This window comes from Lutra lutra, chromosome 9 (assembly GCF_902655055.1).
Source record: "Lutra lutra chromosome 9, mLutLut1.2, whole genome shotgun sequence".
Lineage (NCBI taxonomy): Eukaryota > Metazoa > Chordata > Mammalia > Carnivora > Mustelidae > Lutra > Lutra lutra.
The window spans coordinates 26,644,350-26,660,751 of NC_062286.1; the positions used below are offsets into that span (position 1 = coordinate 26,644,350).

Sequence of the window (16,402 nt, forward strand, 5' to 3'; positions counted from 1 at the left end):
TTTCCTCCCTCTTGATGCAGGTCATGACTGTTCAATACGTTTATGGAACCTAGAAAGTAAGACGTGTATCCAAGAGTTCACAGCTCATCGGAAAAAATTTGAAGAATCAATTCATGATGTAGCTTTCCACCCATCCAAATGCTATATAGCCAGTGCTGGGGCTGATGCACTGGCTAAAGTCTTTGTATGACACAATGCATCATCTTCACCTTCTAGCTCTTTATAAATAATCAACTGCACAAAAAGAGATACAGAAGACCAGGGCAAGAATCAGCCTGTCTTGCCCTTTTGTTCTGCTGAAGGAGCACAGAGAACATTTGTTAAAGTATAGTTTTGCAATTCGTATACTGTTTTCTAAAACTAAGGTTTGTTCAGGTTGCTGCAAGCTCAGCTGAATCTATGAGCCTGAAAACTGTTTCAAATTTTCCCCCAAATAGGAGCTTTTATTTCTGAGGTGGTTCTAATTCGCTAGGCAGGCCTGAGCGAACGTAAGTTTAGCTTGTCCCTCTTGAGTAAGTAGGGCACGCTAAAGGATAATTAAAAAGCTTGGTGACTGGGAATGAGTGGAGGAAGAACAGAAATTTAGACCTAGTTCTCCCCTGAGAAATCTTGTTAAACACATTAGGTAGTCAAAACAATAATCTTGACCATATCTGCTGTACTAACCCCTAAGTGCATAAGGACCAGGCAGTGTTCAAATGAGATTTTAATTTAGCTCTTCTTTCATCTGTGCACATAAAGCACCTGGCAAAGCATTTTACCTGTTAAAGGAAAAAAAAAATGCAATAATATGTTAAATATATTATTATTCAGAAATACTAAACAAATATTTAGTTTGTAAGCAGATTTCTATATTGTATTACATTTTTGAAAATAGATTTGGTATCATTGTAAAGTTTAGCTGTCAAAAATCAGTCATTATGAATAGTTGGTAGAGTCTGCTTTTACTAAAGGATTTAACTTATTCAGGTTTGAGATTCTGTTTATTTTTAAGGGCAAGCAGGGCATATCTTTATAATAATTTCTGTTAATTTTAAAAATTCACTTTATTCATGTGATATTTATAATACCAGAGTGGTTATCTCATATTGATGAAATCTTACCTTTCAGTGGTTTGAAAAGACAGAAGTTACCTGTGAGTACTCATTTGTCAAAACCCACATATCATGCTTCAGATGACCTCTTGCTCTTTCTTTGTCTCTCATATTCAAATTATCTGGCATCTACTGAAAAGAGTTTATAATTATTGTGTTTTAACAGCCCAGAGGGTTTGGTTAATGTCAGGCAGCTGCTTTTGCAGTACTAAATAAAGCCAACTGTTTTGTACCCCAGAAGTCCTCCTTTGGTATATCCAAGAAGGGGAATCCCCCTGGAAATCTGGATGGAAGAGTTCAGTGCATAACCATAAGCTAAAGAGTTCTCTTTCTCTCTTCCTACCCCTACCCCTCCTCCATTCTTTAATTGGAATACACAGCATGTTTTAATAGGCAGTGTATCAGTGCTGTTTCTGGGGAAACAACTATCCTAAAGAACCAGGCTTCCCAGAGCTCACCTCGCCCATGACCCACATGTGCAGCTCTTGGGATTCCCATGACCCCACTCTTTGGACTTGATGTATAGACCTTATCCCTACAACTGTCTCACCTGTCTTTACAGTCTCTTGTTTGCCACAAATGTCAGAGACCAATGTAGAAATTAGAAATAAATACTAATGCCCGATGTTTCAGCAAAATGTATATGTAATAGTTCTCAGATTTAAAAAATCCATATCCATAAATACTTTTAACCTTTTAATATAATTCCTACATTCCTATCCCCACATATTCCATTGTCATAACAACACTTCTGATGATATGTATATCTCCTCCTTGAAAACGCATTCTTGTGGCGATATGGATAGCAATTGACAATTTTTCTTTAAAATTTCTGTTTTCTGCCTCTAGAGTTTTGCAGTATACAGGCAAATTTTCTTTAAAGATGTGTGCTAGATTTGCCGATTGATATACAGATATGCTTTAATATTTTGACACAGCTACCTTGTCTTTACTCTGTGCTTTGGTTAACAGTGGGCTCAAGGGACTCCTTTGTATAATCAAATGACTTGACCTGGACTTGAGCTACCAGGTGATTGTTTATATTATTCCCATGCAGATATAGAATTCCACATTTTGTTTGGTTCATTCCTCTTTTGGTTCTTCAGTGAGTGAAAAAATGGTGTTGCTGACCTAACATTTATAGAAGTATACTGGAAAATTCCAGTCAGGTGCCCTTATTTGGAGTGTTTATGACAGATGAAGAGATTGTTCTACCAGTTACTGCTTTAATTACCTCCCAAGGTCTTCAGTGCCTGCTTCACTTTTGTCACTGAGATTCTCAAAACCAAGACATTCTCTTCCCCTGCATTTTATACCTCATGGTTGAAATTTTTCTGTTAGTGAAAAATGACCCATGAGATATGTAGACTGTAGTGCAAATGATGGAACTGTTGAAAGTTCTTTAGCAAGCCAGTGCCATGCCGTTGGAAACTGTACACAGAAACAGAGATTCTTCTCTACTAGCACTGTGTGATCTCAGCCTAGAAATGAGCCAAAGCTGTCTTCCAACCTGATAGAAGCATAGACATATGTCTGATTTCCACCCCCCAGCCTTTCGAAAATTTAATGAAAATCCACAAAATGAACAAATTCAAGATTCAAACCGTCATTGAAATGCTTTCATAGTGCTTGGTTTGTAAATATTTTGGATGAAATATATTGGGATAGTATGAAAATCAGCAGGAGAAATAAGGTCCCTGCCTTATTTTCATATGCTGTGGATACATTTCTGGGAGCTTGCAGCACCCTTCTCAAAACCCAGCTATCATATGGAGCTCATTTGCTACTCGAACCCTAGACAGATATTTAACGTAAGTGATATAATGACCTTCAGTATTTTTCTATTGAACAAGTTTAGCAATTTTTGCCATTAAACAGATGATTAGTTATGCAAAGTATTTAGCTTTTATAATCATTTTAGTTATGACTAAAAGGGGGAAATTATGCTGCATCACTGATAATGAACTTTGTGAAAAATTTTTTGTTTATCTGACTTTCATTCCTTCAGTATTCTTGCTATAAATTTCTTTTGGAGATAATGATAAAGATTTATTTGAAAATGTCTAAAATGTATGTATATTTTATAAATATATATTATATATATTTTAGGAATATATATAATATATATAGACTATATATATATACATATATATGTATGTGTGTGTGTATATATATATATATATATATACATATATATATATAAACCATAGGTGCATTTTACTGTTTGTATTTTGTTTTTAGAGGTAGTGTACACCGCAGGTAATGATGAGTATGATGAGTGTTGTGCTGTTTGCTTTTGCAGTATAATATATAGTTCTAAATGTTTAAATTACTGTATATATTATATTCATTATAGGCTAGCATGCTTGTTTTAAAGACTGTCATTCTAGTTTATTAAAATCTGAATGTAAGAAAACCTGGCTATTCAAATGTGAATTGAAAAATATTCCATTCTCAGTACTGAACTATTTCCATTGAACATTCAGGATTTTTAACAAAACAGATATCATCAAGAAGGCAATAGCTAGAGAATGAGAGGTGCCTTTAAATAAAATACAAATGCAGCCTTACAGTGAGGATGAGAGTTGAGTTGTGGGGGTGGGGGGCCATGAGAGAGAGAGAAAGAGCACGCGCGTGCGTGTGCGTGCGTGTGCGCGCGTGTGTGTGTGTGCGTGTGTGTGTTTGCCAATCTGTGACGGTCCTGATTTGTGACCATCAATGTCTTCAGTGTATCTGCTCAACTTGTAGGATTTCAGGGGACATTTCATGCGTTGTCTTTGTGCTCTTCTGAGCACCACATGTACTTTCCAAGGATTTTGAATGTGAATTCCTAGAAATTTCAGTAGAGAGGAAAATATTCTTTCACTATTGTCAAGTTCAGGTAAAAGAAGAAATTATTGGTTCACCAAAATGATGGGATCTCTTAAATGTTGGCTAAGTAAATTAATTTTTTTAAAATGTGATTTTTAAAGGCCCTCTTTTTTAGGACTTCATATATTTCCCTCCTACACGAGAGCATGTCATGAAATTCTTATGTGATGAAGATTCAACTAGTAAAAATTATTTTTAGATTAAACACCTGAACTAGTTAAAATACCACCTAAGAATAGTGTTTAAATGACATCTATCATATCTACCTCTTTGCCATTGCTGCCATTTTAACTAAAGCAAATCTTTATGACATCTGAAAATGATGATTGGATGCAATTTAAAAATCTATGTTGGTGCTGTTTTCAGGCTTTGTCATTTAAGTTATATTGAGCTAAGATGTCACAAATCAGATTGAAAGACTTAAGAGTTTTGGTTTTCTTTCGAAAGAACTGCTTAAAATTTATTATCAAGGTTGATAGTGAGTGGATAGAGTTAAACTCTGTTTAGTATATGTCTGATATTTTCAACCAAAAGCCAAACTGTTACTGAATTTACATGGAGAAAGAGCTCTAAGTACACTTTTCTTCAGCTTACTTTATTCTTTGAACGCTATTTCAAGGCTATTAAGTACATAATCATTAATTTTATTTACTCAGAAGTTGCCTTTGTTACTATGTTATTTGTCTAGTTATTTATATAATTATAGTACTTTATGTGTTTGACACTGGTATTCAGGTTGTACAAAAGTAGTAGCTGACAGAAATTATATGTGTATTTTTGTGAAATGTATCAATTCTAGGAGTTCCTTTTAGGGTATGGTCCAGAAAACATGTCCTTCTTTAAAAACAAGGGACAGGCCATTGGTAAATGGTTTGAATCATTTTTACTTTCAGAACTGAAAGTTTTTTAATTGACCATATCTGTCATCCAGCTGGACCTCTGTGTCAGTGTCAGGGACACTGACAAAGCATTTAACAGATAACATCAGTTTTGTTTTTGCTTTTGTTCCATTTTTGTTTTTGTTCTTAATCTTTAAAAAAAAAAAAAAATTCAGGCCAGAGATCCCTAGATTCCACTTATTTATTCTAGCAGTATTCTTAAAGTGGTACTTAGGGGTCAGAATTTTCTGGATCTTTGCTAGTCAAGCTTTAGCTTTTATTTAACTGAGACCACATGCTTGTCATCCCTCTGATGCAAATTAGAAAGTTCATTTTAATTTAGATTAACTTTGATGTCTGCCTGGATTTTTAACAGGCCGTGAACCAGTGAGTGCCTTGTTAATGTAGAATGATTTTTCCCTGGTTGTTAGCTCCTTTCTGAGAATGTCTCAGAGAATGGTATTTTAGTTGACTTGTACAGATTGCTAAATTTGGTATTATCAGCCGTCAGAAAGCCTTCAGTCTACCACATACCTGCCTCCCTACTTTCTTCTCATTGTTTGGCTGAAGTTTGCCTCTTGTGAGAAACAAATACAACCCCCTCTCCACACACTTTTTTCAATTCAAATTAAGAGATATCCCCTATACCCATCCCAACTATATGATCTAATATCTGTTTTTAGGAGGAACCACTTTGTAATCATGAAATCTACTGGTTACTTTATGTCTTCTCAACTTCTGTTTACTAGAGCTGATTTCAGGGCGTCATCAGTTCAGTTTCCTAAGGAACTCCTTTTTTCCACACACCCAATTATCCACCCCCCAACTGGTGAGCCCTGGACCATATTGTTTGATCTTCAGGTATTTTTAAATTCAGTTATATCAATTAATGTAAATTAATCCAAATGCTAATTTTCGTGGTGCAAGAAGTTTCTTTTGTAAATTCAGGGTATGGATAAGCTAATTAAGATCTCTTTTTTTGGTGGCTCTAAGTGTATTATTTGTTTTTAAATAAAGTGTACAAATATAGATAATGTGCTATAGGTGTCTCATGAATTGAAATATTTTGGAATCTAGTGGATTTGCAGTTAAAATAATACGTCTTGATTTTGGTTTTTTGGTGGGGGGGTAGGAGAGGTGTGCAGAGAAATAAAAGGGGTATTAGAAAAAGTAGATGGGGTCCAAAGTAATGAATCAGTCTTAATTACGTGAGAAAGGTAGAGAAATTTATCATTATAGAGTTCGAACCTTTGGAAAGCCAGTAACATTAAAATACCCTGTAAGATCGGGTCAGTGATACTTTCAGGGACACATGTATTTTTTCAAGTGTTCAATTACATATTTTTTAAAAATTATACACATGTAAATTTAGTCTGTTTTTATTTTTTTGTTTGGCTACTTAACAAACATAACCCTTCCCCTTCCCCTTGCTTTTTCAAATCAACATTATTTTTCAAAGTCTTTTTTCTGCCCATAACTCATAATCTCTTTGTTCCAGTCTGAAGCCATAATGTTGGGTGGAATCTAAGAGTGTCCTTGAAACTATCTGCTATCCTTTGATATTTTGTATGCTTCTGTAGTAATGAGTGTTATATCCTTTGTCATGGACCCATTTTTCAGTAGTGTCAGAAATATCCCTTTTGTTCCTTTTAATGAGAACTGAGACACTTGCTGGAGTGATTTTAGAGTAATACAGTTCAGAAGGTCAGGAGGATGCTCATGGATGACCCCCTGGGGTACCCCAGAGTGGTATTCTGACCTGCATTGAATTTCCCTGCACCATCCAGAGTTGTTCTGGCACCTAGGGTAGTTCCCAGGAGGACCTAGGAACAAGTCTGGTAGCGCTATTTAACCCAGGCACCGTAACCATGAAGCATCCCTCCACTTGTTACTTCTTAGTTAAACCTGTTGCTTACAGTGATCAGGACACTCCAGTTTTATGGGGAAGCACTGACCTGCAGGTCTGAAAATTGAAATTCATATTTTCTGGAACACAAATTTTAATTTAGTGTATTTTGTATATTTTCAAAACCAAATAATTCAAAACCCACCATGCAGAAAATGACTCACTTAGCTTCACTTAGATCCTACAATCCAAAGTCCTTTCTTAGTCCTGTTTGTTTAATTTGACTACAGGTAAATGGTGGTCTCAGTCAGACTTGAAGGATCTGTTTGCATGAACAAAATCTACAATATCCTGCTAACAAGAAAGGCCTATTTTGTAGAAAATTCTTGTCCTTGATGATTTAGCCATTCACCTTACAATGAAATCTGGTCCAGATGCTAACTCCACATTGATTTTTCCTGTGTGCCTCTTTAAAGAGATAATTAATCCAGTAATGTAAAGGAGAACCCACAGTAAAACATCTGTTAAATAGCACTTGGAGTACTAGAATTAGTATTCTTAATTCAGTGCCAAAGTTTTCTGTGCTCTCATAGGGTCCAGTATGTATGCCAGCTTCCGAATCTCTAACCTCAAACCAAAGGTATTTTTGAATTACCTCATATTAATAGCATCATCAAATTAAGGGTACTGGTAAGGGAAAGCCATCATTCACAAATGAAATTTCCCAACCTGAAACACTTTAATTTAAAAAAAACTGCATGGAAAGCCAAAAAGATTTTTTAAAGATTATTTATTGAGAGAAAGTGGAGGGGGAGGGGCACAGGGAAAGGATCTCAAGCAGACTCCCTGTTGAGCAGAGAGGACTAGGGGCTTGATCTCCCGACCCAGAGATCATGACCTGAGCCGAAATCAAGTCAGACACTTAATCAACTGAACCACTCAGGCGCCCCAGAAAGCAAAATTTTACATTAAGTAGGAGTTGTAAAAACAAGCAGCTTGTGACTTAGATGTGCTGAAATTATTAAAGTATACTGACATTTAGCTACTACTTCCTGATGGAAGTGGGACCAAGACAGTAGTAGTTCATAAATATGTTAGAGCAAAAGAAGTCTCATCAGAAAGTTTACTTTGGGTGCTGGCTAACTTGGGTGAGAGTGGGGGGAAAGAAGCCCCATACCAAGAAGGAAAAGCTGCCAGCGCTGCAATCTGGACCCACCACCACCAAAGGACCCATTGTCCTTTCTCTTTAAATGGCCTGGAACAATGACCTTCGAGATCTTTTGACTTATAAAAGTGAATGGTTCCAATTCTGGCTTGTATGGTCCCTGTTGCCTAACTTAAAAGATCTTTACATCAAAATTATCCTAGAGCCCCCTGGTAAAGCATCAGACAACATAGTTTTTATGATATTTTAGGAAGCTGTATTAACATAGGCCCAGAGAGGTTCTTCCATTTGCACATGTCAGAATGAAGACCAGACATGTAAGAAATGTTCTCATGTGGCCAAGTGATAATCTCACAAAAAGATCAGAGGATTATTTTTATAGGGTGAGTTATGTTTTAAATGATTTTGACCATGCTTTTAAAAGCATGTAAATATATATTTGCATATTTTTTTACAGACTTTTGAGCCCACATATTTCAGAATATCCTGTTGGAATAAGTTCATTCAGTATGTATTTTAGAAAAAAATTCATTGGTTTCACATCTTTTGACAGTCATTTATGAATAACACTTCTGATACAGTACTCAACTGCTATAAAGACAGGTGGTAAATGTCTCCGTATTTTGACTGCCTGGGAAAGCACGTTTGTACATAGTTTGCCGGTCAACATGGAGACCTGTGTATTTTATATATGTCAAAATTAACATGTATATCATGTAAATAATGTTCATCAGCAATATCACCTCAGAGCTATCAGCGTTAAGGTTAGATTCTGCCAACTGCCATTCACGAGTTTTGAAAGTATGCACATTCAGCTAAAATACCACTTAATTCATTTAAGTGGAAACTTTTTCAGTGAAACAGTACCTGTTCAGTTTCCTTGTAGATCTCAGGGTCAAAAGAAAGGCTTTCTCCCAACTCCAAAATATTCAGGCTTTCTTTTACTCATTTTGGTCTTTTTAACAGTCTTTTTAACAAGCAAGTCCATAAGCTCCTATTTCTCATAGCCTACAATACTTGGGGATACACCTCTAATGATTCCAATTTAAAAAAATAAACCTTGCAAGCAGATTTTTCCCCCCCTTAGGAACATCATTGCTTTCTGGAGGCAGAAATGATTTTACTTTTGAAATTGGAGGTTAGAGATCCATGCAGTTTTGTGTCCTTGATGTCTGCAAGTTCCATACAGCTTGCCTCTGCAGGGAAACACAAATTTTATTTTGTGTGATTTTTGAAAATTATTTCGGAAGTGGAAAGACTAGCAAGGAAGTCGATAAGTTTATATATTTCAAAGTCTTGTGGATTTTTTAATGGTATGGGTTGCAGTAGTGATGAGTTTTATTATGAATGCCTTCATTATACCCTCAACTCAGATTTTACATGTTAAGTATTGTTCACTATCACCTAACGAAGTAGAAACGGTTAGCGATAATTTGTTTGCTTCAGTGTCTATAAGCTCCTCATTTGTTTTTCTTATATTCCCCTTAGCACCCCTCCTGGTGCCTTACCATATAAAAAGTACTCAGTAACTATTTGTTGGGTGAGTAATCAGAAAGCAGATTTTCAAAACTCTGAATCTGTCCAGATCTTCAAAGACCAAAAAAAAAAAAAAAAAAAAAAAAAAAAATCATTTCTTTCAGTCCCTAGCCAATCTCAAATGTATTTAGATCTGTGAAGTTGGTCCCAAGATTGAGGTCTGCACCCTAGTTAGGGAGGAATTCGGACCTCACCTGGAAGGCGGCAACAGAACGCCAAAGGCACCAGCTGTTGTGGGCTTCCAGTCCTGCCTTTATGGGAATTGAGCAAAGCATGCGGGCAGTGAGGCGTGTCTGAACCCTGTTAAGGTGCCCCTTCCCTTAACCTTTGCAGCACCCCCCCACTGGTCTCTGCTTGCCTGTGGGGCTCCTGCTGCTGCCGTCTGGAACCTCGACCTGCCAGGACTGTCTTGGGCCCAGGCCAGGTCCACCAGTCTTGCCTCGTGACCCTCAGACTGTCCCGCTATTCCTAACTGGCTGTTTTTTTTTTTTTTACCCCGCAAAGAAGTAGGAAGTTCCTCCCAGCAGAAGATTGTCAAGAAAGGCATTCCTCTGGGGAGCTTGCCTTGAATTTGAAGAATCTAGGACAAATCCCTCAGGATATTTTCTGCTTTTTGTCTAGAACATTTGACGGTAATTATCTAAATTCTTATTAACTCTCCCCGGAAGAGCTCTGTGTTGTCTTGGTTTGCTGCTACGCGGGGCCTGTGGCTTGAGCTGCTTAGCTTAATCACTTCAGGAGTAAAATAGTCAACAAGTTAGAGACAGACTATTTATATATAATGATCAAATGATTTAAATCATTAATAGAATCATCAACTGAGTAATGAATTGTGTGAGTATGAAATATTCAGTTAAATCTCAGTGTTAAACCTATGTATTATGTAAGAACTATTATCTTTTTTAATTATTTTTTTAAGATTTTTTTATTTATTTGACAGAGATCACAGGTAGGCAGAGAGGCAGGCAGGGAGAGAGAGGAGGAAGCAGGCTCCTTGCTGAGCAGAGAACCCGATGTGGGGCTTGATCCCAGGACCCTGGGACCATGACCTGAGCCGAAGGCAGAGGCTTTAACCCACTGAGCCACCCAGGCGCCCCATCTTTTTTAATTATTAAAATAATGATTCTTTTAAGGTCAATATGGCACAAAGGAAAGAACAGGATTTTGGCCTGGGCACAGGACATTTATTATAGTTAGTGAAACTTTAGTCAAGCTAATTCTTATGAGTTGGTTTCTTATCTGTGAAAAGGAGATGATAGATCTGCCTGAGAGATTGCTTAGAGATAATAGATACAAAACACCTGATAAAATGTTGGGCAGAAATAAACATCCAACAAGGAATTATTATTCACTCCCTAAATTCACACTTCTTGTCATGTAATTCTGTCACACTCCTAATAACTTCTAAAATATCAAGTATTTAGGTGAAACGAGGTTAAAATGCACATTAAGAATAGACCTAAAGAAGAAGTTATACATAAAATACTACTTTACTCAATATTCGAGGGCCTGCTCTGAGCCAGGCCGTTCTAGGCGCTGGCATTCAGCAGCAAACAGACAAAATCTTTTATGTGATGTGGCTTACACTGCAGTTGGGGAAAACAACAAATAATGTAGGTAAAAAATAGAGAATATGACTGGTGAGTGCTAAAGGTAAAGAGGAAGGAGATGATATTTCTCAGAGGTAGAAATTGATACCATTTAAATTAATACAATTAATTAAAAGAGCAACACAAAGGGGGGCCTGGCTGGCTACTCTTGATCTTGGGGTCATAAGTTTGAGACTTAGATTGGCTGTAGAGATTGCCTAAAGAAATACAAATTAAAAAAAAAAAAAAGCAAAGAAAAGGCAATAAGTAATGAAGACATAAAGCAGAAGTCATCACATCCCACCGTACCATTCACTCCCACCCTGCCTTGTAATAACAGCACGATATATGTATCTCTACTCTTATTCATACAAGTATGTGTACACAAATACTGCATCGAGTTTTGTCTTATTCTACATGTTCTCTGCAACTTGCTTTTAAAATTTAATATATATTTTGAGCAACTTTTAAGTCTGTACATACATAGATATCTTTTAAGTTCCTTAATATACACACATGATCTTATATAAATAAAATGAGATTTTTTTGGTGGGTCTGTTTGCTTTAAATAAATGAGATAATACATGTCCTCTGCATCTTTTCTCATCTAACAATATGTGATAGAAATTCCTCCAAGTTTGTCTTATAGTTGTTATTTCATTCTTTTTAACGATGAAAACTCTAATGATGATTTAAACTTCTTCATAATCAGTGGGGATTTACTTCGCTACCAGATTTTCACTATCAGGGTAATTGTGCCTGTGCACATAGCCGTGACCATGATGGTTTCACTCCTGTGGAACAGAGTCCCTGCAGTAGGATTGCTGGGTTGAGAGATGTGTAGATTTAACATTTTTTAGTAAGTATTGACAGATTGTTTACCAAACAGGCTGGAACAATTTATATTTTCATCAGTAGATGTACAGTATAAAAATATCCTTACTCTTTATACCCACTAGCAGTAGCTGTTGTAGCCTTTAAAAGAAATAGAAAAAAAAAAAAGGCTGGTGGTATGTACAGTGATTTCTCCATATTATTTTACTTGCATTTCCCTGATTACTGTAAATCTGCATAACTTTTCATATGTTCTTTGTTATTTGGATTTCACTCATAATTAAATTACCTTTTGTATTCATTTTGTGTTGCTGTATAACAACACAAATTTAGTGGCTTAAAATAATACCCGTTTATTATTTCATAGTTATGTGGGTTAGAACTTCAGGTGGGCTTGCCTGGCTCTCTATTTAGTGTCGGATAAGGTGTGTGCCAGGCTGGGCTCGTAACTAAAGGATCTGGGGGAAGAATTCACTTCCAGGCTCATTCCTGTGGTTGGCAGAATTTCAGACCATACAGTCGTAGGACAGTTGTAGGACGGAGGTCTCTGTTTCCTTGCTAGCTGTTAGCCAGACGTTCTTCTCAGCTTTTGAAAGTTATTCTTCAGTCTTTGTAATGCTTACCGCCCCCCTCCACGCCGCCATCTTCAGAGTTAGTAAGGATTCATCAGATCCTTCTCATACTTAACTCTCTGTGTTTTCTCTTCTGCTATCAACCAGAGAAAACGCTCTGCTTTTAAAGGGCTCATGTGCCTAGAGTAGGCCCACCCAGATAATTTTTGTAAGTTAAGGTCTATTGGCGAGTAACCTTAAATTACTTCCACAAACTCCCTTTGCTTGGTAAATGTAGCATTATCGTGGGAGTAACACCAGGGGTAAAGACCATGGGAGCCATCTTAGAATTCTGTCTACCACAAATATTCATGTTTTTATTTATATCTTTACATTTATGTCCATGTTTCTATGTTGTTTGCCTTTTTATCTTTATTTAACTAGTTCATAGGAAGTTTTTGTATGTTACATGTTAAGCCTTTCTACTCTTGGTTGCAAACAGTTTTTCCACCTCTTACAAGTTGTCTATTGGCCACTAATATTAAGTCCCTTGCATAGAAAACTTAGTCATTTGGATTTCACTCTTAAGGTGCATTGTGTATTTGTATCTTTTTATTCACATTTTAAATTTTTATTCATTTTTATTTTTCATTCACTTCATTTTTTATTAACATTTGCCCATACGTGCACTGTCTTTTTAAAAAAAATTGTAAGTGTTCTTTCTATATTATATGTAAACATTTCATCATATTATTTGTAAATTTTCTCCAAACTGTAATTTGTCTGTTTACCATATTTATAATACCATTTCCCATTCAAAACTTTAGTATATATATGCAAGTATATTATTTTACAAAATATGGATATTTGTAAATACATAAAAATTTCAAAGTATTCTGTATTGATTAAGGCCTTCACGCCTGGGTGGCATATGTACTGTCCTAGAATGGCTTATGCGTTTTATTCTTGGTTTTGTTGTTGGGGTTTTTTTACATTCATCTTTACTCCATTTGGAATTTGTTTTTTTGTATAGAATGCCAGCTGTGGATCCAACTTTACTTTCTTCCGAGTGGGTTGCCAAATGTTCCAACACTTCTTATCACATTATCTTTTTCCAATGAAATGAAATACCAACTTTGTCATATATTAATTTTTCATATATAATGAGATTTCTCAATATACTCTGTTGTTTTGCTGATAGTACTCTTTATATATGGCAATAGCATGTGTTTAATTACAGCGATTCTATATTTGCATACAGTGACTTCATAAAATGCTCAGGCAGAGCTTTATCTCACCCCACACTCCTGGGCTACTGTTGTTTTTACTACTTTTCTTGGCTATTACCAGACATTTGAAGTTTGTGATCGTTTTATCCATTTAGGGCTTGAAACTGCATTACATTTAAAGATTAATTTTGGGAAATTTGACATATGATATTGTCTTCTAAGAACTAACAAAATTGTATTATTTTGTTTGCTCAGATCTTGTCTATGTCATTAGTAAGATTGGGATTTGGCACTTTTCTTCACTTAAGTCTTTTGTCTTTTTTTTTTTTTAACTAAATGTACTCTTGTTTCTTAGTCTTTGGGTCATTATTGAGAATGGATTTTTTTCCATTTCCATTTCTAAAGGCTTATTATAAATAAAAAGTCTGTTTGTGTGTTTGTGTGCTTACCTTGTATACCACACATTTATTACACATACTTACAAAATCTTATTCCAGAAGTTTTCACTACAGTCTCTTGGGATTTTAGAAATATAATGATGACAGTCACAAATATAATGACACTCACACTCACAAAATCACAAAAATAACCTGTTTTTTCCAGTGTTTGAAAGATTCTTTTCTTCTCTATAATCTTTATTGCCTAGAAACTCCATTATATAGTGTTAAGTGATAATGCTGATAGCAGGCATCTCTGAGTGCTATTGATTTTAATTGAAATATTTAGCTGTTTTGGATATTTGTGTTGCTATTTGGTAAATAGTCTGACTTAAATAAATTCTTTTCTGTTTCACTAAGAGATTTTATTAGAAATAGCTGCTGAATTTTGTCAAATGCCTTTTCAGCTTCTTTTGATGTGGCTGTGTGTTACTTTCCTTCAATCTGGTGATTAGCTAGATTGTTTGTGGAGCTGCTGACGTTAAGCCACTCTTGTCTCCTTGGAATAAAACCTACTTGGTCATAACGTGTTATTCTTTCTTTTATAAATCAGTTTTCCAGTCGCTAATATTTTATTTAGAACTTCAGCAAGCATATTCCCAAGTAAGATCGGTCTATAGGTTTCTTCAGTGGACTTTTTACTAGATATAAGAAGTTATACAGTCTGGCAAAATGTGGGACTAATCAGAAGGCTCAGCCACTGCCAGTGAGAATGCAGATTTATTCAAACATATTGGGGAACCATTTGGATGTATCTACTTAAGTGAACATATGAAATCTACTGATTCTGTTTCTGGGCACACACCGAGGAAAATGCATACATATGTACACCAAAAGATATGTTCTAGAATACTTAGAGCAACAGTATTAGTAATAGCTTCAAACCAGAAACTACCTAAAAGTCCATCTACTAGGGAATGGATAAATACATTTTGGTATTCATACAATAGAATATTATACAGCAATAAGAATGCACAGTTCATAGGTACATGCAACATATGGGTGAATCTCAGAAACATTACATTGAGCCTAAAAAGGCAGCTACAAAAGGATACTGTATGCTTTCCATTATATAAAGTACTAAAATGGGCAAAACTGATTTGTGTTAACTGTTAGAAGTCAGGAGAGTGGTTATCTTCAGTGAGAGGGAGGTAGGGGAGGAGATGGTGTTTGAAAGGGAGTCTGAGGGGGACTTCTGCAGTGCTGTTAATATTTTGTTTCTTTATCCTGTGCTTATTTATGTTGGGTTGTTTAGTTCATGAAAATTCATCTAATTTACACTTATATGTACACTTTTCTGTATGTACATTATATTTGAATAAAACATATTTAGAAGGCAATACGTGTTTCGTAGAATGAATTGGGGAGCTTTTCATCTTTTCCTACACTTCAGAATTGTTTAAATAAGAGATCATTAAAATTATATGTTAAAGATTAGATGAAATTTGGATGAGAAACCTTTTGGTCCCGAGGTCTCCTATTTTAGAGGTAGGATTTTTAATTGCTTTCCTAGTATCTTTGGTTCAAAATATTCACTTCTTGGATTAATTCTGATAATTTTTATTTTGTAGGAAATATTTCATTTCTTCTAGGTTTTCACATTTATATCTAAATGTTTCTTGTAATTCTGTGTGGTATTATGCTTTTTATTCTTATTATTGAAGAATTATCTATGTGTGTTTCTTAATTTTCAAGGAGTTCAGGAAAAGAAATACTCACCTTTTACATTCAGTTCCTCATGGCAAGTTGAAGGATGAGGAAGAGAAAATTAAGGTGGATCAAGAATGTGCTCAGAATCTCGTCTGAAGATTTCTGCATCAGTAACTGAGGAGGTGTGTTACTCAGCTTCTCCATTTCCCTTGCCTTACTGGAAAAACAGGACACCAGTTTTTTTCCCTCTGTCCTCAAGTCTTTTTCCTTGACCCAAACATCTCTTTTTTGTGTGTCGCTTGGAAGAGCAGTTTGGTTTCTTATCCTATAGTCAGTGGACAGTTTCCAACAGTTTAAACAATCTTCCTATGTACAAACATGTAAAACAAATGGCAAAGATTAGGAATGGGTCATGGATATTAGCCATCTTGCCTCTCTTATTCTCAGAGTGTTTGGTCATTATTACTGGACTAATTTGTCTTTAATGTGCAGATGAACAAAGTGTAGCCCTGCCAATTTACATTTTGCTTCTGTATCAGCAAGGAATGGAATTAGCTTTTAAGTTTGAGAAAACCCAACAAATAATGGCCTAAAAAATAGAAGTTCATGGTAAGGGAGTTGTTAGCATTGGTCCAACTGTTCAAAATGTCAAGAAGGACCCAGGCTCTTTTTATTCCTCTTCTCTTCTTAGAGGATTGAATTTTCATCTATTGTTTGGTTTC

General features: G+C 35.7%; 1 protein-coding gene across 2 annotated transcripts in view; it reads left to right on the plus strand.

Moving 5' to 3' along the window:
* Positions 1 to 14,553, plus strand: part of STRN (striatin) — a 116,780-nt gene extending 102,227 nt beyond the window's left edge. For both annotated transcript variants that reach the window (XM_047744052.1, XM_047744053.1), the window contains one exon: positions 21 to 14,553. In XM_047744052.1, the coding sequence (XP_047600008.1) occupies positions 21 to 190 (170 nt within the window). In that variant the 3' untranslated portion in view covers positions 191 to 14,553. The remainder of the gene's footprint in view (positions 1 to 20) is intronic.
* Positions 14,554 to 16,402: the final 1,849 nt, after the last annotated feature.